Genomic DNA, 24400 nt, shown 5'->3' with positions numbered 1-24400 from the left:
TCACTTCCGCTTCCATGGTTCCATTCGCTGCCAGATCCACTCCCAGATATCTAAAACACTTCACTTCCTCCAGTTTTTCTCCATTCAAACTTACCTCCCAACTGACTTGACCCTCAACCCTACTGTACCTAATAACCTTGCTCTTATTCACATTTACTCTCAACTTTCTTCTTTCACACACTTTACCAAACTCAGTCACCAGCTTCTGCAGTTTCTCACATGAATCAGCCACCAGCGCTGTATCATCAGCGAACAACAACTGACTCACCCCAAGCTCTCTCATCCACAACAGACTGCATACTTGCCCCTCTTTCCAAAATCCTTGCATTCACCTCCCTAACAACCCCATCCATTAACAAATTAAACAACCATGGAGACATTATACAACCCTGCTGCAAACCTACATTCACTGAGAACCAATCACTTTCCTCTCTTCCTACACGTACACATGCCTTACATCCTCAATAAAAACTTTTCACTGCTTCTAACAACTTGCCTCCTACACCATATATTCTTAATACCTTCCACAGAGCATCTCTATCAACTATCATATGCCTTCTCCAGATCCATAAATGCTACATACAAATCCATTTGCTTTTCTAAGGATTTCTCACATACATTCTCCAAAGAAAAACCTGATCCACACATCCTCTACCACTTCTGAAACCACACTGCTCTTCCCCAATCTGATGCTCTGTACATGCCTTCACCCTCTCAATCAATACCCTCCCATATAATTTCCCAGGAATACTCAACAAACTTATACCTCGTAATTTGAGCACTCACCTTTGTCCCCTTTGCCTTTGTACAATGGCACTATGCAAGCATTCCGCCAATCCTCAGGCACCTCAACATGAATCATACATACATTAAATAACCTTAGCAACCAGTCAACAATACAGTCACCCCCTTTTTTAATAAATTCCACTACAATACCATCCAAACCCGCTGCGTTGCCAGCTTTCATCTTCTGCAAAGCTTTTACTACCTCTTCTCTGTTTACCAAATCATTTTCCCTAACCCTCTCACTTTGCACACCACCTTGACCAAAACACCCTATATCTGCCACTCTATCATCAAACGCATTCAACAAACCTTCAAAATACTCACTCCATCTCCTTCTCACATCACCACTACTTGTTATCACCTCCCCATTATCCCCTTCACTGAAGTTCCCATTTGTTCCCTTGTCTTATGCACTTTATTTACCTCCTTCCAAAACATCTTTTTATTCTTCCTAAAATTTAATGATACTCTCTCACCCCAACTCTCATTTGCCCTCTTTTTCACCTCTTGCACCTTTCTCTTGACCTGCCTCTTTCTTTTATACATCTCCCACTCATTTGCATTATTTCCCTACAAAAATCATCCAAATGCCTCTCTCTTCTCTTTCGCTAATAATCTTACTTCTTCATCCCACCACTCACTACCCTTTCTAATCTGCCCTTCTCCCACACTTCTCATGCCACAAGCATCTTTTGCGCAAGCCATCACTGCTTCCCTAAATACATCCCATTCCTCCTCCACTACCCTTACCTCCTTTGTTCTCACCTTTTTCCATTCTGTACTCAGTGTCTCCTGGTACTTCCTCACACAAGTCTCCTTCCCAAGCTCACTTACTCTCACCACTCTCCTCACCCCAACATTCTCTCTTCTTTTCTGAAAACCTCTACAAATCTTCACCTTCACCTCCACAAGATAATGATCAGACATCCCTCCAGTTGCACCTCTCAGCACATTAACATTCAAAAGTCTCTCTTTTGCGTGCCTTTCAATTAACACGTAATCCAATAATGCTCTCTGGCCATCTCTCCTACTTACATACGTATACTTATCTATATCTCACTTTTTAAACGAGATATTCCCAATCACCAGTCCTTTTTCAGCACATAAATCTACAAGCTCTTCAACATTTCCATTTACAACACTGAACACCCCATGTATACCAATCATTCCCTCAACAGCCACATTACTCACCTTTGCATTCAAATCACCCATCACTATAACCCGGTCTCGTGCATCAAAACCACAAACACACTCATTCAGCTGCTCCTAAAACACTTGCCTCTCAAGATCTTTCTTCTCATGCCCAGGTGCATATGCACCAATAATCACCCATCTCTCTCCATCAACTTTCAGTTTTACCCATATCAATCTAGAGTTTACTTTCTTACACTCTATCACATACTCCCACCACTCCTGTTTCAGGAGTAGTGCTACTCCTTCCCTTGCTCTTGTTCTCTCACTAACCCCTGACTTTACTCCCAAGACATCCCTAAACCACTCTTGCCCTTTACCCTTGAGCTTCATTTCACTCAGAGCCAAAACATCCAGGTTCCTTTCCTCAAACATACTGCCTATCTCTCCTTTTTTCTCATCTTGGTTACATCCACACACATTTAGACACCCCAATCTGAGCCTTCAAGGAGGATGAGCACTCCCCGCATGACTCCTTCTTCTGTTTCCCCTTTTAGAAAGTTAAAATACAAGGAGGGGAGGGTTTCTAGCTCACCGCTCCCGTCCCCTTTAGTCACCTTCTACGACACGTGAGGAATGTGTGGGAAGTATTCTGTCTCCCCTATCCCCAGGGATAGTATAGTATATATAGTATCCTATTTTGAAGTGAAAGAAGTACATGTAAAATAGTGAATAAACATAATACGTATGGAAGTGGTATAACACTAAGGAGAATGTGAAGATCTCCCTGAGAAGTGGTGGAGAAATGAAGAGGGGTTTTGGAGGATGAGTATCATTCAAATTATCTGTTTCTAGTTATAGAATAAAAAAATACACATACAAGCAAAGGATATGCAGAGAAAAAGAGCTAACATGATCTATATGCCCATGGGATAATGGTGGTTAACAAATAAATCCCTTACTAGAGTGGTGAAGGAAGGGTTTTGAAGGGTGTGTCATTCAACATCCTAACATGTACATATAAGCTTTAAGAAATAATGAATATTTAGAATATACAAAGATTCTGACACTGAAAAAAAATGGCAACAGTTTGAGGTAAAAGCTATAGCAAGAACATGAAAGTCTTCAGGAATAATTCCAAGGAGGGGCAAAGTAAATCTCAGGACATTACTGACCTTGGATAAGGTAAATCTCTACAGTGAACACAGACCTTCCTGGTATTGAGCCTATGGAAAAACCAAATATATTTCTGAAATGATCACTGGTCTTCCTAGTGCTGAAGCCACTAATGAACAAAATAAATCTGACATGATCACTTATCTTTTTAAAGTTGATGCCGTAGGGAACAAAGAACAATATAAACCTTGTTACTGACCTTTCTGGTGTTGATATTTTCTCCTTCAATAGCCTCATTAAGTCTATCAACTGTTGGTGGAGGGATGATGGTTTCTCTGAAGGGTACAATTGGGTCAGAGATTCGTACAGGAACACGTGCATATCTTTCCTGAAGGTCATCTACACAGCGCTGCAGGTGTACTTCACCAGCAGTAACTATGACATATTCCCCACTATTCTGAAGTGCAACCTAAGGTGCATTAAAAATAGAAATAACATGATAATTAAAAACTTTGCATTTCAGGATAACACAAGCATCAACAAAGGATGCTTTGAGGTCCCTTACTTATAAATAAAGGGAGTTCTAATTACTCAACCCACTTCTTCCTTATTCTTATGCTGATATACTCTTCACTCCTTTCCTCGATTCTAGCCAGTTTCCTTTATATTCCTGGGGTCTTACCAAAGGTATATACAAGGGTAATTGCTTCACTAAATATTTAATACAGGATTAAGAGAAATTTGAAAAAGGGAGGAACCCAGGGTGGGTTTCCTGACAGACCCTAGGCCCTGGGGCAGCAGAAAATGCCCATCAGGCTTGAGTGTAGTGCTAAGTTTCGAGGTGTTGGAGCTCCAAGAAAATGTGTCAGCCATATCATTTCTAAATATACTATTACATTGTTTTCCTATATATTTACCACATGAGTTGCCAAAGTGAGTGATATATGAATTTTTCACATTCTATTAAGAAAAACAACAGTAAAACCACAAATACTATTGACCTTTAACCCATTTCCCTCTTAATGCCCCTGGTGGGAAACTGGAATTTGCTTCAGGCACACCAGGAATCCTATTTCAGTGGATTTTTTCCTCATCATTGAGGAATCTAGATCCATGACTGACTGTTCATGACCCTGAGAGCTATCCTGGGTGGATTATGAACTTTTGTTGGCTAAAAGGTCTGGTGCCTGAAATTGTGTCAGGATAATTATGTTTTAGGAAAAGCATTAATGTTTAAATTTCTAATCATTAGCCTGAATACCAATGTTCTGGTAAGTTTTGATCTGTAAGTGGCCAAAAATACTGAAGAAATATTCAGCATGGATTTCAACATATCTGCTTACAATGTATCTAAACAGTATATTTTTCAAAGGCCATCTTATTCTATGAGTTTCGGATATGCTTTAAATAGATTTTATATAAAAGTTTGCTTTTAATAATATGTTCCTGCATAATAAAGGAACCTTTTTTTTTTTTTGTAAAAATGTGGGCATACCACAAGCAAAAATGACATTATCATATTCTTAATATGTAAAACCATGAACAACTATGTGATATGTAATTCATTTTGATAGAGGTAAGGCTCATAAACAAAAATAGTACACAAATTCACTTATCTTAATATTTCTAGATGCTTAAAGCCTTTATTGCCATTTCATCTGCACCATGCAGGAGTTTCAAAGGGAAGCTAATGGGTTAAAAGAATAATTCTTAACAGTGTTTTTCAGAATAAATATGCTGGGAAAAAAATAGTGCTGGTAGGCATTTTATCGCAAACCATGTGGTGCTTTGAATCATTATAGTCTTTAGCATGGCTGGAATTCCATTATGCAAATTCAAACACAATTTAACCCTGATGAAATGTAAAATACAGAAAAATCTTCATACAAAAATGGCACTTAACAATTTTTTAACTTCCACGGTTAGTCTAGTTGCACATTTCTCCTAAAGGAAAAGGCTGATCTTGTCCTTGAGTCCTTTGCTATTCAGTGACACTAGCCAGGTGTGTGTGTGTGTGTGTGTGTGTGTGTGTGTGTGTGTGTGTGTGTGTGTGTGTGTGTGTGTGTGTGGGGGGGGGGGGGGGGGTTACTCTCACAAACATAGGGGCTGATATCCGGTTTATGAAAATTCTAGGGCATATTGTTGTAATAATCAAGTTCACATGACAATCCTCACTCACATTTTGCAGTGCTGTTCAGCATTACTTTTGTGCAATTTAGCAATGTTTGTAAATCTTAGGAACATGTCATCAAGCTTTTTTCATATAATTTCTGATCTCTGAATGCACTGATTACAAAGGCATATGATAATTTAGATTAATGCACGGATTACAAAGGCATATGACAACTTAAACCTCTTACAGAGATAGGATATTACTATTCTCCATAACCTGATGGCATTTCAGTTGCCAAGGAGTTATGGCCAAGAATGCACAATTGATCAACAAGAGGTGCACAACTAGACTGGGGTTCAGAACTGAATGAGAGATTTTCAAAGACATGACTGCAAACATTTAATTTTCTGAGTAAGAAACTGGTTAGAAGCTGAAAGTCATTATCTAATCTTAATTTTGCACCCTATTAAAACCATTTCAATCCACCCCTGTGCAACTGCAACTTTAGCCTCAGGAGATTTTGAGCCACATCACTATTCCAGTCCATGCAAAAACTGTATGCTATGAAGGATCACTTTATTTGCATACACATCTGTTGTAGTGCATTTTTGTAGATACTCTAAGAGCAGGCCAAGTTTATGTAACTGTCATACATACATTACAGCTAAATATAAGAAAAAATGCATTGAAGAAATTCTTTTTAACAGTCCCTTGTTGGGTGGCTATTAGGTACAGACACTATGTATTCAAAATGAGCTCATAATGCTTCACAGTAGCATCACACAGCCAAAACTGTTCAAAATTAAATTGCTACCCAATAGATTTTTAAAATGTGGCCTACTCTGAAGATTTAAAGCCACTAGTACTAATGTATGATTTAGGCAATTCCAAATAATAATACCCAGGTACTGTACCAAGTAAAACCTGGGTAGCGCTCCAAAGGTGTTACTGAGCTCTGCCTGCTCATGGTTACAATGCGACTGATAAGTCATCTTTGGCAAGGCTGTATCACTGAAATTAACTGTATCATTTGAATTACAGTCTTGTCAAAGAACTTCTCACTTCAAAGGAGTCTACATTTTCCCAGAATTTGAAGAAATACCCCCTTGTGCCAAAGGAGCATTTAGAAAGATACTGGGTAACACAGGGGCTCTTTATCAGAATTAATTCATGGTGTAATTATAAATAAATGAATAATGAAATATTGCTCCATAAGTCTGTTGGCTATACCTAGTTTGGTGCCCAGAATAACATCCTTTCTAAACCTACCACACAATCAAAGATGTTGTTTCGGGTAGGAGTCATCAAAACCATGATTCCCAAAACATTCAAGATAAATTGCTATTGTACCAACTTTTTTTGATCTAGAAGTTCAATAAGATGTAAAAACATGAACAGAGGATTATTTCTATTATCATTAAACATTTTAGGTAGACTACTATGGAGATTCTGCTAACGAATTCCATATTCATCAATAAGAATCAAAACTTTACCCTCTATCAGCCTGACAGGCAGCAAATTTTCTTTATCTCACGAGCTATGTGGTCAATGATTTCAGCAGCATTGTAATGGGAATGCAACACCATTCTGATGTTACAACTATTTTCCTCCTTACGTTTCAAAAAGCCTAAGTGGTCAGAGAAAGGTCTGTCGTTTTGAGCGAAGCAGTAAGGAAAACTCAACATAGTACAAGCTGCATTTAGATGAGAAGCACTGACGTTGTCATAAATTTTTTCATGAGTCTTTTCATTTCCTTTTTTTAGTGACATGCTGCACTATGATGTAAACCCTGGACAAATTGCATTCTGCATCTTTCTTCCCGAGAGATTTTAAGTGTGCACTCCGGCAGCATCCAATGTAATACTTGGTACACACACCATTCCCTTAAAAATCTCGATTCCTTGGGCATGGAAAGTGATAAGTAACCAATACTTGCAAATAATCTTACTCCAAATATGTTCATCTTTATAGTGTATCCAAGGATATGATAGCATGTGTGACTTGAAGATCCAGCAATGATGATATTTCTGTCTCTCTTATCCTAGTATGGTTCCTGACATGATGGTATAGGAAATTTTATTGTATGCACTCTTGGAAACTTAAGTCTCTATGACTCCCTATATCCAAAAGAATCTAGATTCCCCCTTTCTATTTCTTTATTCGTGAAATCTCCTATTATCAGTAATCTACAATCTGAAAAGTAACTGTTTTACAGCTTCATGTGCTATACTAATTGTTACTTTCCTAATGGTACTGTATATCTGATTTGGATCACTGCAACATTTTGGATTTCATAATAACAAAATCACCATCAACTTCTTCCCTGTGCTTACTCTTCCCATTGTACATCTTCTGAATGGTCGGTCCTTCTTCCACTATCTTTTATCAAGAGGACCAATCCTCCCTCTCTTTTCCCTTCCCCTTCCATCCATAATATCATGTACCCCTATGGGCAGAGCAGGTGAAATCTGATCTCTCTAGTAGAATCTGTTTCCATGATTTTCACAATATCAAATGCACTTTTCCTTATATGACTTAATCCATCAGCATCTGAATACAGTACTTTAAGAATGACATTTCCATCTCCTAACACTCATGCCCTTTCAGTGATACTGGTGGGGCTGCTCCATCCCCTTGCATCATTTGGTGTCTCTAGTCTATTGTCTTTTAACTGTAATCTTTGCTTCTTTCCTTCTCTTCTTTTGATAATTCATATTTGAGGAATATCATGCTGAATTCCAACTCCTCTTTAACTTTCTCAATTACCTACAGACTAGATGACTCAAAGTTAAACATACTCATAACTGGTTGGGCCCTTTCATTTGATTTTACTGTCAATTCTTTTCTTTTATCACTGGAAATTCTACAACCTCCTATAATCATTTAATATGCATTTCTAATGTCTTTCTACTTTCAACCTTATCTAGTGTACTATCTTCTTCAAAAACCGAAAATACTGTGATGTACTTATCAACTTGCTACATTAATAATCTTTCTAATTCTGATAAAACCCACTTTTCAGTGAGATCATTCAGCACTTAAATGCCAAACTCAGTGTCTTTGCCTTATTCTAAAAATCTCTCTTGGTCTTGTACTGATGCTTTGTAATTTTCTAAATCTGTACTTAGACTTCCTTGATTGCTCAGCCTCTTAAAGTGCATATTAGTCTTTTTACAGCTTCACTTCATTTCCTATGTACCTGTTTGTATGACCCCAGGTCTATGTTCCTCAAAGTGAATTTTTACACTATGTGTCTGTTAATACACTGCCAAAACAGCTCCTTTTGCATTCCTCTGCCTACTACTGTCAGGAGACTGGGCATGTATTTTAGTCCTATCCTCGAGTGGAACTGTTACTGAATTTGCTCCTTCTGCTCCTCTCTGCCCAGTGTTGTACATAAGACATCTAGAAAAGACTCATCAGACCTTGTATGCCTTTGAGTAAATTCTCCTTTCTTCTGATTATGTTCCTCCTGAATCTTATCCAAAAAAGTGAATCTCATTCATACCCAATGACTATATCTTTTCAGGTCCTTAAAGGCCTGATCCTTGAAATGATTCCTCAGTTTCTCTTAACTCCTCTAATTGTGGTAACAACTGGTCTTTTTTTTTTCCAAAAGTTTTGCTAAACGTCTCCAAACATCTGTTCTCTTGTGGTTCCTCTTCCATCTCAACCTAATGTCTCTTCACTGTGAACATTGCTATTACTCACTAGTCTTGGCTATTATCATTTTATTTTATTATACTTTGTCGCTGTCTCCCGTGTTAGCGAGGTAGTGCAAGGAAACAGACGAAAAAATGGCCCAACCCACCCACATACACATGCATATACATACACATCCACACACAGCACATATACATACCTATACATCTCAACATATACATATATATAAACACACAGACATATACGTATATACACAAGTACATAATTCATACTGTCTGCCCTTATTCATTCCCGTCACCACTCTGGAACACATGAAATGACAACCCCCTCCCCCCGCATGTGCATAAGGTAGCGCTAGGAAAAGACAACAAGGGCCTCATTCGTTCACACTCAAGTCTCTAGCTGTCATGTACAATGCACCGAAACCACAGCTCCCTTTTCACATCCAGGCCCCACAAAACTTTCTATGGTTTACCCCAGATGCTTCACATGCCCTGGTTCAATCCATTGACAGCACGTCGACCCCAGTATACCACATCGTTCCAATTCACTCTACTCCTTGCAAGCCTTTCACCCTCCTGCATGTTCAGGCACCGATCACTCAAAATCTTTTTCACTCCATATTTCCTCCTCCAATTTGGTCTCCCACTTCTCGTTCCCTTCACCTCTGACACATATATCCTCTTTGTCAATCTTTCCTCACTCATTCTCTCCATGTGACCAAACCATTTCAAAACACCCTCTTCTGCTCTTTCAACCACACTCTTTTTATTGCCACACATCTCTCTTATCCTTTCATTACTTACTCGATCAAACCACCTCACACCACATATTGTCCTCAAACATCTCATTTCCAGCACATCCACCCTCCTCCGCACAACTCTATCTATAGCCCATGCCTAGCAACCATATAACATTGTTGGAACCACTATTCCTTCAAACATACCCATTTTGCTTTTCAAGATAACGTTCTCGACTTCCATACATTTTTCAACGCTCCCAGAACTCTCGCCCCCTACCCCACCCTATGATTCACTTCTGCTTCCATCTGCTGCCAAATCCACTCCTAGATATCTAAAACACTTCACTTCCTCCAGTTTTTCTCCATTCAAACTTACCTCCCAATTGACTTGTCCCTCAACCCTACCGTACCTAATAACCTAGTCTTGATATATTCCCCTTTTTTATGTTGAAGGCTTCAGTCATGGACAAAAGTCTACATAAAGGCCATGCCTTTACTGAAATATAGGAAAAATTATGAAATGGAAAAAGAAAAGACAAGGAAACGTATTTATGAATTTTTGAGAATGTGAAAACCCTGTCTTTTGAGGATATACCAAACTGCAATTCAATTTAGCAAAAGAACTTTTTCATAGTATTTGTCTTTGTTAGTGACTGCTGTCTTAGCTATTTTGTCTAATTTCTCTGGCTTCTTTAAAACCACTATTCATTTCAGGGGTGTGAATGATCCCCTAAAGTAATCCTAACACCAGTGCTGAAGCTCACTAGCACAAAATAGCCATTAAATTACAATGACAGTACCTTAAGTCAAGTCAGTTTTGACTCTGACCTAAACTTTGTTACATTTGTTCACCTCCCCACTGTTAATAACTCATTCTCTTAAAAATAGGATTTCCTAAAGAGCACATTAAAAAAAAGTTCACCAAAGTTGACAACATTCCTGGGCATTTAATTTGAATCTAGGAGATTTTCATTCTCAAGTTGGAAATTCAGCACATTTACATATATCACTAAGGGGCACCTTTACATTCTACTCCACCCCATACTCACATATTGCAAACCTAATGAGCATGGACCTTCTAAAATCCTGAAAATAGAGAAAACAATACCTGCACTCTTCTTGTGTATGAATAATTCATGGGATGCCACAACAAGTATCAATGGCTGTATATTTTGCCTCAAAGCAGAGGTGGCTACTGAAAGAATTGGTTCTCATTTGAGGTAAAATGCTCTCTTAAATGGTCTTCATATGAGGTCAACCACCTAAGTTATTCATGCACAAAGTTTGAACCTACTGAAGAGAATTGAGTAGAAAACATTCATAAAGAATTGAATTTATTGTATCATTCACTGGTTATTGGATAAATGTTTTAAAAACTCCTTAAAGGCCAATGCTAGATTCAGTGTCAGTCTTGGGTCAAGCATCAGTGACTGCAGTGATTAGTAAGCATTGTAGCAGGAATAAGTTACCACTGCACATGAATTTATAATAATCAGATCTTTCTTAAATTAGATTATTTGTAAAGCAGACTTTTGGTTAGTAGATAACTTACTGTATTGGTTCAGAATGCCAAACTGCATTCCAGCCAAATACAACTGCTATTACTCACTAGATGAAGCCAGTGTAATTCATGATATAAAACTATGTATATTAGCAATAAAAAATAGTGTTCAGAAAGAAATATTTCCTCTCAAATGGACGACAGTACCAGAGCAGCACTTCAATGCACCCCGACTCAATAGAATGCATGTAAATGCCCTTATGTAAAGACATGGGCAACAAAATTGAATGCTTTAATTACATTTATAAGTGCTCAAGATAAAATCATTCATTGCTTTTGTGGGCCAAATAGATTTCCATCTCTTGTGGAAACTATTTTCCACAACAGGGACTCCCAAGTCTTAAATTACAATTGTCAACAAAGATTTTGTTCCATGGAAAAAAATATATGGTTCTTATGTATTTTTGCATGCTGACTGAATCCAATTACATTTTCAGAACTTCTCTACCACCCATAGTTTTTTGTTCCAGCACACTTGCATATCATTATGTACAGTATATTATGTGCCAGTGCTCTACAGAGCATTTGAAACAAATGTTTAATGAACACAGCTATTCTAATTGTTTGTGAAATGCAACAGCTTCTTTCTGAAAACACAATCCTAGATATATGAGTCACCAGGGGCCTGCAGAAACATAACTAGAAATGTTGGGACATTCAAATGGTGCCAGCCCGAATAGCAGTTCTCTGTCAGTAGCAAGCTAAAATTCAATGTGTAAACTGTCTTTTCCACCCTCTTGACACATTACGCTTTTGTGTTTTCAAGTGTTGTGCTGATACTCCATCCACCATTATAATGCTGAGAAACTGTGCAAATAGTCCAAATTCTTTCTGCCACATCTGCAGTGAACTGGCATTCATATCATATTTTTTTTTTTCCCAGGGGAGGGAACGGAGAGGGGGGCCATGTGAGGATGTTCCCTCAGGGGCCCAGTCCTCTGTTCTTAACGCTGCCTCGCTGGTGCGGGAAGTGGCGAATAGTATGATAGATAGATAGATAGATATATATATATATTTCCCTACAAAAAAAGAGCTCTTATGAATGGTGAGACAAAAAGATTAATAGGATTTTTTATGCAGTTGATTGAAAGTTACTACTCTGAAGGTACCCTACATATCTAGAGTAGTTGCAGTCATTGGGTTAAAAACAGTCCATCCATTAACTTTTCTCTTTTTTGGTCCTTTCCACCTAAATTACTGGCCTAGTTTAAATCAGTGAAAGAAGTCAGAAACTAGTAAACCAGACACACATCTCTTGCATTCAAAACAGTTGGTAGGCAAGGCAGTGTAGGTAGTCATTCGGCTAATCTCCTAAATTGTATAAATACACATACAGCATCATTCTGTCATCTTTGATTTGATATATATTAAACTATTTGATTCATGGGAATATTGGGGATAGGGGATTAAGAATACTTCCCACGTATTCCCTGCGTGTCGTAGAAGGCGACTAAAAGGGGAGGGAGCGGGAGGCTGGAAATCCTCCCCTCTCGTTTTTTTTTTTTTTAATTTTCCAAAAGAAGGAACAGAGGGGGGCCAGGTGAGGATATTCCACAAAGGCCCAGTCCTCTGTTCTTAACGCTACCTCGCTAATGCGGGAAATGGCGAATAGTTTAAAAGAAAAGAAAGATAAGAATCTTTCACACCCCTTATTAAAAAAATGCTATGAGCATTACTTTGGTTGTAAAGTGGGTGGCTAGGATAAAAGTTGGGCCCCCTCCATATTTGCTGTGTCATGTGTCAGGTTTCTCACAGCATGAGCAAAAGGTTCACATTGTATGCCTTTTGCCATTCCTAATTTTTGGAGAGAACCCAAAGATCATGCTTCAGATTGCTACTCCTGCCTGCCAAATATAAGTGGTACACCATCAAAATCCAAGCATTCTGTTAAGTACCCTAATTTGCCATCAGGAATTACCTGTGCCAGAGCCTCTAAGAAACATTGGCACAGTGACAATGAGTCTGATGGTGTGAAAGTAGACAAGTAGAGGACAATATGGATCCAATATTCGAAGGAAGTTGTTCTTCATGTGAACCACATTTGCAGAGTCAAGATCTTAATGATCATGTCCGAGATTTACATTTGTCTAGGAAGCTAGCTGAACTTTTGGGTTCCATGTTAAAGGGCTGGTATCTTCTCTAGAATGAAACTAAAATTTGATTTTATTGAGATTGCCATGTCATTTTCAATAATTTTTCTCCCTTGAAGATGGTCTGGTGTTTTTGCAAAAGTGTTCATTCTGTCATGGAGGTACTTGGCCATGAATATAACATAAGTGGCACTTGTTTATTGACTCATCAAAAGTAAGCTTAAAAGCAGTTCTATTCCACAACGTAAATAAGTTCCCCTCTGTTCCTCTGGCTCACGTAGCTAACATGAAGGAACTGTATGATAAAATGAAGCTTCTTTTGGAAAAAATTAGGTATGGGGACTTTAAGTGGACTATATGTGGTGACCTAAAAATTGTGGCACTTTGACTCAGACTGCAACTTGGTTACCTAAAGTTCTGTTGTTTCTTCTGTGAGTGGGACAGCTGGGACAAGGAAAATCATCATGCACAAAAAGTGTGACCAAAATAAACATCGCTGAATCCACTGACGAAGAATGTCATCAATCCTCCTCTTGTTGATCCTGAGAAAATTTATCTACCTCCTTTGCACATTAAGCTCGGATTGAGGAAGAACTTCATCAAAGGAGGATATTTTGCCGGACCACAGATCAGGGAACTGCCTTGAGATGAAAAGTTCAATGAAGAGCTAAATGAAGTTGAAAAAATTGCATGGCTGTCATTTATGAGAGCTTGCAAAGATTTTGCGGGAGTCGCAGATCAGAAAACTACTGTGATGTAAAAATTCTATTGACTTCATAGGGCACATTATGAGTCTAAATATATACTTTTTGGACTTGCACTTAGACTTTTTCCCAGAAAATTTAAAATTTCACTAGGATATTTTGGACGTGGAAAAGCGGTACCAAGGAAAGTGAAACCCCTCTCTGTTGGTAGATTGCTACTGGACACTAAGGAGGGATGTTCCTGGGGCCAAATACAGGTTGAGCATCCATAATCCATTGTGTTAATGGTATTTCATATTTTTTTACTGTCAAGTACTTATGTGTGAATAAGTGTAAGAAAATGATTGCTTATCAGCGGCATATAAATTTAGAGAAAGGAATGAAGATGATGCCAAACAACAACAGACTATCCATGTGGGGAGCTGAGGTTGTGACATCTTAGCTTTCTGATGGTTTATGTTACACAAACTTTGTTTCATGCACAATATCATTAAAAATATTGTATAAATTACCTTCAGGCTATGTGTACATAAATGGATTTTGCATTCAGACTTCGGTTCCATCCCCAAGATATCTCATTGTGTATATGCAAATATTCCAAAATTTGAAAAAATCCATAATCTGAAATACTTCTCGTCCCTGGCATTTTGGATAAGGGATACTCAACCTGTGCAGCCAAAAAGTGTACACTTCTACATTTTAGAGGTAAGTTTTTAAAGTGGAATACCAGCCTTATTTATGAATGAGTAATATACACTTACTGTAAAATCTAATTGCTCTGCTACTTAAAAACCATGCCTGACAGAAAAATTCTTAAAAAAAATTTGTATTAAGCATAAAAAGTACTATAAAGTCCACCTATTTTAGCTAGTGGGACAAAAAAAAAGTCAGAATTTTGTTGAACAGTGTTATCTATCTATCTGTCTATCTGTTCCCAGTTATATAAAGTGATGGAAGTACATATATGCATGCACCTTTTGTGGTAATCATTTCTCCAAAAACGGGGTTCCTACCAGTGATGGCTGGCAAAATGCAGGGAACCCCTGTTACCTGGACTAGACTTATGACCCTGTTACTCATTCACTCACACAATAACAGACTTACTCACTCACTCACTTACCTACTTCTACTACTACTACTACCACTACTACATTTTCTTTCTTGTTTTCATACTTGTTCAGTATTTCATGAGTGAGTTAGGTAGTGTCCAGAACAGATGACTGATCCTTAAAAGAAAAAAGGGTCTCATTTGGATCTCTTCTATTTTTCCTTTTGGCAAGAAATACAGGAGAGAAGGATTTCCAGCCCAGTACTCCCGCTCCTCTTAGTCACCTTCTATGACATGCATGAGATACATGGGCAGAATTCCTTCCCCCCATCCCCAGGGATACTACTACTACTACTACTAACCAGGGCATGTGAAGCATCTGGGATAAACCATGGAGGGTCTGTGGAGTCTGGATGTGGAGAGGGAGCTGTGGTTTCAGTGCATTACACATGACAGCTAGAGACCGAGTGTGAATGAATGTGGCCTTTTTTGTCTGTTCCTGGTGTTGCCTTGCTGGAGGGGGGGATGCTATTTTGTGTGTGGTGGGATGGCGACGGGAATGGATGAAGGCAGCAAGTATGGATATGTATATGTCTGTGTATGTATATGTATGTATACATTGAAATGTATATGTATGTATACATTGAAATATATATGTATGTAGATGTGCATGTGTGGGCGTTTATGTATATACAAGTGTATGTGGGTGGGTTGGGACATTCCTCGTCTGTTTCCTTGCGCTACCTCACTGGCGCGGGAGACAGTGGTTAAGTACAATAAAATAAATAAATATATTTTTTTTTTATTATACTTTGTCGCTGTCTCCCGCGTTTGCGAGGTAGCGCAAGGAAACAGACGAAAGAAATGGCCCAACCCACCCCCATACACATGTATATACATACGTCCACACACAAATATACATACCTACACAGCCCTCCATGGTTTACCCCAGACGCTTCACATGCCTTGATTCAATCCACTGACAGCACGTCAACCCCGGTATACCACATCGCTCCAATTCACTCTATTCCTTGCCCTCCTTTCACCCTCCTGCATGTTCAGGCCCCGATCACACAAAATCTTTTTCACTCCATCTTTCCACCTCCAATTTGGTCTCCCTCTTCTCCTCGTTCCCTCCACCTCTGACACATATATCCTCTTGGTCAATCTTTCCTCACTCATTCTCTCCATGTGACCAAACCATTTCAAAACACCCTCTTCTGCTCTCTCAACCACGCTCTTTTTATTTCCACACATCTCTCTTACCCTTACGTTACTTACTCGATCAAACCACCTCACACCACACATTGTCCTCAAACATCTCATTTCCAGCACATCCATCCTCCTGCGCACAACTCTATCCATAGTCCACGCCTCGCAACCATACAACATTGTTGGAACCACTATTCCTTCAAACATACCCATTTTTGCTTTCCGAGATAATGTTCTCGACTTCCACACATTCTTCAAGGCTCCCAGAATTTTCGCCCCCTCCCCCACCCTATGATCCACTTCCGCTTCCATGGTTCCATCCGCTGCCAGATCCACTCCCAGATATCTAAAACACTTCACTTCCTCCAGTTTTTCTCCATTCAAACTCACCTCCCAATTGACTTGACCCTCAACCCTACTGTACCTAATAACCTTGCTCTTATTCACATTTACTCTTAACTTTCTTCTTTCACACACTTTACCAAACTCAGTCACCAGCTTCTGCAGTTTCTCACATGAATCAGCCACCAGCGCTGTATCATCAGCAAACAACTGACTCACTTCCCAAGCTCTCTCATCCCCAACAGACTTCATACTTGCGCCTCTTTCCAAAACTCTTGCATTCACCTTCCTAACAACCCCATCCATAAACAAATTAAACAACCATGGAGACATCACACACCCCTGCCGCAAACCTACATTCACTGAGAACCAATCACTTTCCTCTCTTCCTACACGTACACATGCCTTACATCCTCGATAAAAACTTTTCACTGCTTCTAACAACTTGCCTCCCACACCATATATTCTTAATACCTTCCACAGAGCATCTCTATCAACTCTATCATATGCCTTCTCCAGATCCATAAATGCTACATACAAATCCATTTGCTTTTCTAAGTATTTCTCACATACATTCTTCAAAGCAAACACCTGATCCACACATCCTCTACCACTTCTGAAACCACACTGATCTTCCCCAATCGGATGCTCTGTACATGCCTTCACCCTCTCAATCAATACCCTCCCATATAATTTGCCAGGAATACTCAACAAACTTATACCTCTGTAATTTGAGCACTCACTCTTATTCCCTTTGCCTTTGTACAATGGCACTATGCAAGCATTCCACCAATCCTCAGGCACCTCACCATGAGTCATACATACATTAAATAACCTTACTAACCAGTCAACAATACAGTCACCCCCTTTTTTAATAAATTCCACTGCAATACCATCCAAACCTGCTGCCTTGCCGGCTTTCATCTTCCGCAAAGCTTTTACTACCTCTTCTCTGTTTACCAAAATAAATAAATAAATAAATAAATAAATAATAGCAACAATAATAATATGCAGGAAAGACAAGAAGGCATAAACAATAATCAATGTGCTAAAACATAAAATCAATGTAAGGACTTAAAGGGAAAAGAATATAAATGATGTAGAGATGTCTGTAGACCAATATACATATAAAACACTTTACGGTATAACAATCAAGCAGCTTAAGATATGGTAAATCTTTAGTGTTGAATTATCAATCTATCTATCTTTCTGTCTATCTATCTATCTATCTATATCCCTCTGGGAACTCCCTCGAGGGGATAGCCACAACAAAAGCCTCAATACCTGGTGAACTTCAGTGCTGTTTTTTAGCCTTTAAGAGCCTTATCCTTAATGGCCAATTGGCAGGGGGCAATCCTAACACAATGTGTCCAGAGGCTCCTAACTAATGTTCCTGCTGACTTCTACCTGATGTTCCAACCTACTACTTATACCTAATGCTCACACCTTAATGTTCCCACCTACTACTTATACCTTAATGTTCCCACCTACTACTTATACCTAATGCTCACACCTTAATGTTCCCACCTACTACTTCTAATGTACCTGTCTAATATTTCCACCTACAACTTACATCTATCGCTCCTACCATTTTGCCAAAAGCCAGGGTTAGCACATGGCATTTACTGCAGAACAATCTGGTACTACAAAGAATGAGTTGTATAAGTTAAGTGTTGTCAGGTATTATGTGTGATAAGGAGAGATTATATGTTTGTGGATAAAATACCAGCAGTCCACATGTGGGCGAGGCAGAAAGAAAAGACAGCTGTCTGGATCAGAGGAGTGCAGCTTAACAACCACTGAAGTGTTGGCTAACTATGCAGCTGTCACTAATCCTCCTGACACCTAGGAGTTACATTTAAGTGTGTCTTGTGAATGCTGAATCTAGTACCTGAACACATGGATCAGCTTGGTTCAGCAACTTGAGACCAGAACGCAGCTTTGGAAGATCTCTGGGGTCATGTGGTTCAACTGCAACTCTTAAAATAGGCGTAGCACTAAGGGTGAGCTCTGTGAAGGCTGGCATGGCTGGTGTTGAAGAAAGTGTGGCACTCTTGATGATGTATTCTCCCAGTCCAGTTATACCAACCACTGTGCCAGCACCAGCACACTTTAAGCGCTCAAATTCACGGCCAAGCAAAAGGTAAATATCGGAGATCTGTACAAAATGATAAATATGCACCTGTATGGAAAACATTTTGGGAGAAATCACTTATATCTAAATAATTTTTTGAAATATATAACTTAAAAACAAAAGTATCATAGTCTTCAGGCTTAAAAGGCTTACTTCAATAAGCAATCACTTTCTTGACTAGAAATACCAGCTGCAGATATATATATGTAGATCTGAATAAAGATGCTTGACATCCTACACCAAATATAAGTATTTATTTTTATTTATATTTATTATACTTTGTCGCTGTCTCCCGCGTTTGCGAGGTAGCGCAAGGAAACAGACGAAAGAAATGGCCCAACCTCCCCCATACACATGTATATACATACGTCCACACACGCAAATATACATACCTACACAGCTTTCCATGGTTTACCCCAGACGCTTCACATGCCCTGCTTCAATCCACTGACAGCAAGTCAACCCCGGTATACCACATCGCTCCAATTCACTCTATTCCTTGCCCTCCTTTCACCCTCCTGCATGCTCAGGCCCCGATCACACAAAATCTTTTTCACTCCATCTTTCCACCTCCAATTTGGTCTCCCTCTTCTCCTTGTTCCCTCCACCTCCGACACATATATCCTCTTGGTCAATCTTTCCTCACTCATCCTCTCCATGTGCCCAAACCACTTCAAAACACCCTCTTCTGCTCTCTCAACCACGCTCTTTTTATTTCCACATATCTCTCTTACCCTTACGTTACTTACTCGATCAAACCACCTCACACCACACATTGTCCTCAAACATCTCATTTCCAGCACATCCATCCTCCTGCGCACAACTCTATCCATAGCCCACGCCTCGCAACCATACAACATTGTTGGAACCACTATTCCTTCAAACATACCCATTTTTGCTTTCCGAGATAATGTTCTCGACTTCCACACATTCTTCAAGGCCCCCAGGATTTTCGCCCCCTCCCCCACCCTATGATCCACTTCCGCTTCCATGGTTCCATCCGCTGCCACATCCACTCCCAGATATCTAAAACACTTCACTTCCTCCAGTTTTTCTCCATTCAAACTCACCTCCCAATTGACTTGACCCTCAACCCTACTGTACCTAATAACCTTGCTCTTATTCACATTTACTCTTAACTTTCTTCTTCCACACACTTTTCCAAACTCAGTCACCAGCTTCTGCAGTTTCTCACATGAATCCGCCACCAGCGCTGTATCATCAGCGAACAACAACTGACTCACTTCCCAAGCTCTCTCATCCCCAACAGACTTCATACTTGCCCCTCTTTCCAAAACTCTTGCATTTACCTCCCTAACAACCCCATCCATAAACAAATTAAACAACCATGGAGACATCACACACCCCTGCCGCAAACCTACATTCACTGAGAACCAATCACTTTCCTCTCTTCCTACACGTACACATGCCTTACATCCTCGATAAAAACTTTTCACTGCTTCTAACAACTTTCCTCCCACACCATATATTCTTAATACCTTCCACAGAGCATCTCTATCAACTCTATCATATGCCTTCTCCAGATCCATAAATGCTACATACAAATCCATTTGCTTTTCTAAGTATTTCTCACATACATTCTTCAAAGCAAACATCTGATCCACACATCCTGTACCACTTCTGAAACCACACTGCTCTTCCCCAATCTGATGCTCTGTACATGCCTTCACCCTCTCAATCAATACCCTCCCATATAATTTACCAGGAATACTCAACAAACTTATACCTCTGTAATTTGAGCACTCACTCTTATCCCCTTTGCCTTTGTACAATGGCACTATGCACGCATTCCGCCAATCCTCAGGCACCTCACCATGAGTCATACATACATTAAATAACCTTAACCAAATATAAGTGTACCTCGCTAATGTGAGAAGCTGTGATTAAGGAAACAGCAATCAAGTGTGGAAATTCATTTTTTGTCTTCATACATATTTGCCATCTCCCACATTAGCGAGGTAGTGCTGAGAACAGAGGACTGAGCCTTAGAGGGAATATCCTCACTTGGCAAGGTAGTGCCAGGAAACAGACAAAGAATGGCCCATCCACTCATATACACACACACGTACAAAAGATGCATGTGGCATGAGAAAGGTGGGAGGAGGACAGACTGGAAAGGGTAGTGAATGGTGGAATGATGAAGTAAGATTGTTAGTGAAGGAGAAGAGAGAGACGTTTGGAGGATTTTTACAGGGAAGTAGTGAAAATGACTGGGAGATGTATAAAAGAAAGAGGCAGGAGGTCAAGAGAAAGGTGCAAGAGGTGAAAAAGAGGGCAAATGAGAGTTGGGGTGAGAAAGTATTATCAAATCTTAGGGAGAATAAAAAGATGTTTTGGAAGGAGGTTAATAAAGTGCATAAGACAAGAGAACAAATGGGAACATTAGTGAAGGGGGCAAATGGGGAGGCAATAACAAGTAGTGATGAAGTGAGAAGGAGATGGAGTGAATATTTTGAATGCTTGCTGAATGTGTTTGATGATAGAGTGGCAGATATAGGGGGTTTTGGTTGGGGTTGTGTGCGAAGTGAGAGGGTCAGGGAGAATGGTTTGGTGAACACAGAAGAGGTAGTGAAAGCTTTGTGGAAGATGAAAGCTAGCAAGGCGGTGGATTTGGATGGTACTCAGTGGAATTCATAAGAAAAAGGGGGTGACTGTGTTGTTGATCTGTTGGTAAGGATATTCAATGTATGTATGGATCATGGTGAAGTGCCTGAGGATTGGTGCAATGCATGCATAGTGCCACTGTACAAAGGGAAAGGGGATAGAGATGAGTGTTCAAATTACAGACGCATAAGTTTGTTGAGTATTCCTGGGAAATTATATGGGAGGGTATTGATTAAGAGGGTTAAGGCATGAACAGAGCATCAGATTGGGGAGAAGCAGTGTGGTTTCAGAAGTGGTAGAGAACGTGTGGATCAGGTGTTTGCTTTGAAGAATGTATGGGAGAAACTTGCCTGAATATGGTGATGATCTTGTGGCTTACTGACTGAGGGAACAGAGATATAAACAAGATAAACTCTATGGACCTACCTGGCAAATATGAATGTGTGTGTGTTCCTTCAGATTTCCCTCTATCTCCTCACTGCTGAGTGCTACCAGACTCAACGCTGTACTGGGATCATGCTTTGGGCCCAAAACATACACCTGTCACAAATGTGGGTCAAATGAAAGTGATGTTCATATTTCTGCTCCTCAAGAGTAAACCATATGATATTCAAGTCTTGCTCTAAGAATGAGCAATATCAGTGATTTTAAATTTCTACTCCAATCATGACTAAAAAATCAAATAAATATTAGAAATACTGCATTAGCCTTCTTACCTTCTGTCCAGCTTGCAGAGTTCCACTGAAGACTCGTGCAAATGCAACAAACACCTCCTCTTCCATCCATTTTCTTTTGTCTTCCTCTGCCTTCCTTTTGTTTTCCAATTCAGTTTCACGTTGCTTTTTTAACTCTGCAATTTCCTCTGCTGTCAATGGCTGTTCCTGATTTGATCCTGCATTTACAGCAGTAGCTGCTGCATCTTTTCTGCGACGTATGTCCTCCCTGCGTGTTGCAACTTCTTCTTCAGACAAAAGGCCCTGGCTACCCCCTTGAATTATGACATTTTTCTGAAATGATCCATCCTCTGGTAAATGTTTCCTCGGCACATGAAACATCTTTGACACATATGCAATAAGTGGCTCTTTTTCATTACTACTGCATCTCATAAATGCCTGTTTAAGCTTCTGTGTTTCTGGTGGAAGCGAGTCAAACCTTTGAGTAGCTGAGCACATGAGCTTTGTTGCACGGTCCTCAGATATATCAGCTGCACTTGGTAAGTGTTCAACAACCATCTCTAAGACAGCTGGGGCTAAGGGAAGCCAACCACTGCACAGGAAGTTGAGCTTTAATCGCATATCTGTTGACTTAGAAATACTTAATGGTATCTGTACTCCTAAAACCTCTGCCAATTTCTCAGTTTCATTCTTATCTTTTCTGACCATAACTGTATCATAAACTCTGTACAGATTCTCTAAGATCAGTGTGACAAAAAGTGGATTCTTGCGTTTATCTCGAGCACCAGACACAATTTTCTTCTGTCCTCCTTTTGTAGTTATGTAATAGTCTCCCCAAAGGGTCTTCTTCAGAACAGCCTTGTTCATTCCCAGCTTAGCAGAAAACTGGTCAGCAAAGTGGTGAATGCTGTGATGAAAATGAAAAAGGTGTAAAAAAAGAAATTGGAAATACAAACATATGATAAAGTTTAGTAACTAGTTCAGCAAGGTATCTTTGAAAACAATAGTGTGTCATATAATACCATGACATGTAAGATACTTCAACATATATGGAGACATTATTAAACATCAAAAAACTGAAAAGCAAATATATAAATATATACACAACATAGATATCAAAGTTATCCTTTCAGGTAGGGAAGAGAGAATACTTTTCTTTTATCTCCTGTGTGTTCCAGGTGATTAAGAGAAATAGGAGTGGGGCTAGAAGTCCTCCCCCTCTGTACTATCACTGTTTACAAGGAACAGAAGAAGCAAAGATAAGGTTCTTCTTTGAAGGCATAATTCCTGAAGCTACCTAGCAAAAGGTATTAAGGTATTAAGAATATATGGTGTGGGAGGCAAGTTGTTAGAAGCAGTGAAAAGTTTTTATCGAGGATGTAAGGCATGTGTACGTGTAGGAAGAGAGGAAAGTGATTGGTTCTCAGTGAATGTAGGTTTGCGGCAGGGGTGTGTGATGTCTCCATGGTTGTTTAATTTGTTTATGGATGGGGTTGTTAGGGAGGTAAATGCAAGAGTCCTGGAAAGAGGGGCAAGTATGAAGTCTGTGGGGGATGAGAGAGCTTGGGAAGTGAGTCAGTTGTTGTTCGCTGATGATACAGCGCTGGTGGCTGATTCATGTGAGAAACTGCAGAAGCTGGTGACTGAGTTTGGTAAAGTGTGTGGAAGAAGAAAGTTAAGAGTAAATGTGAATAAGAGCAAGGTTATTAGGTACAGTAGGGTTGAGGGTCAAGTCAATTGGGAGGTGAGTTTGAATGGAGAAAAACTGGAGGAAGTGAAGTGTTTTAGATATCTGGGAGTGGATCTGTCAGCGGATGGAACCATGGAAGCGGAAGTGGATCATAGGGTGGGGGAGGGGGCAAAAATTTTGGGAGCCTTGAAAAATGTGTGGAAGTCGAGAACATTATCTCGGAAAGCAAAAATGGGTATGTTTGAAGGAATAGTGGTTCCAACAATGCTGTATGGTTGCGAGGCGTGGGCTATGGATAGAGTTGTGCGCAGGAGGATGGATGTGCTGGAAATGAGATGTTTGAGGACAATGTGTGGTGTGAGGTGGTTTGATCGAGTAAGTAACATAAGGGTAAGAGAGATGTGTGGAAATAAAAAGAGCGTGGTTGAGAGAGCAGAAGAGGGTGTTTTGAAATGGTTTGGGCACATGGAGAGAATGAGTGAGGAAAGATTGACCAAGAGGATATATGTGTCGGAGGTGGAGGGAACGAGGAGAAGAGGGAGACCAAATTGGAGGTGGAAAGATGGAGTGAAAAAGATTTTGTGTGATCGGGGCCTGAACATGCAGGAGGGTGAAAGGAGGGCAAGGAATAGAGTGAATTGGAGCGATGTGGTATACAGGGGTTGACGTGCTGTCAGTGGATTGAATCAAGGCATGTGAAGCGTCTGGGGTAAACCATGGAAAGCTGTGTAGGTATGTATATTTGCGTGTGTGGACGTGTGTATGTACA

At 39.7% G+C, this 24400-nt stretch overlaps 1 protein-coding gene across 1 annotated transcript in view; it reads right to left on the bottom strand.

The window, feature by feature from the left end:
• LOC139749169 (elongation factor-like GTPase 1) overlaps positions 1–24400 on the bottom strand; it is a 125355-nt gene that overhangs the window by 26878 nt on the left and 74077 nt on the right. Inside the window, exons 6-9 of the mRNA XM_071662825.1 lie at positions 21984–22848; positions 21694–21807; positions 18400–18666; positions 3293–3502 (exon numbers count right to left, since the gene is read on the bottom strand). Coding sequence (XP_071518926.1) covers positions 3293–3502; positions 18400–18666; positions 21694–21807; positions 21984–22848 — 1456 coding nt within the window. The remainder of the gene's footprint in view (positions 1–3292; positions 3503–18399; positions 18667–21693; positions 21808–21983; positions 22849–24400) is intronic.

Source organism: Panulirus ornatus, chromosome 6 (genome assembly GCF_036320965.1).
Source record: "Panulirus ornatus isolate Po-2019 chromosome 6, ASM3632096v1, whole genome shotgun sequence".
NCBI classification, from domain to species: domain Eukaryota; kingdom Metazoa; phylum Arthropoda; class Malacostraca; order Decapoda; family Palinuridae; genus Panulirus; species Panulirus ornatus.
The sequence above is the reverse complement of the archived record's forward strand: the minus strand, read 5'-3'. Positions and strand labels throughout refer to the sequence as shown.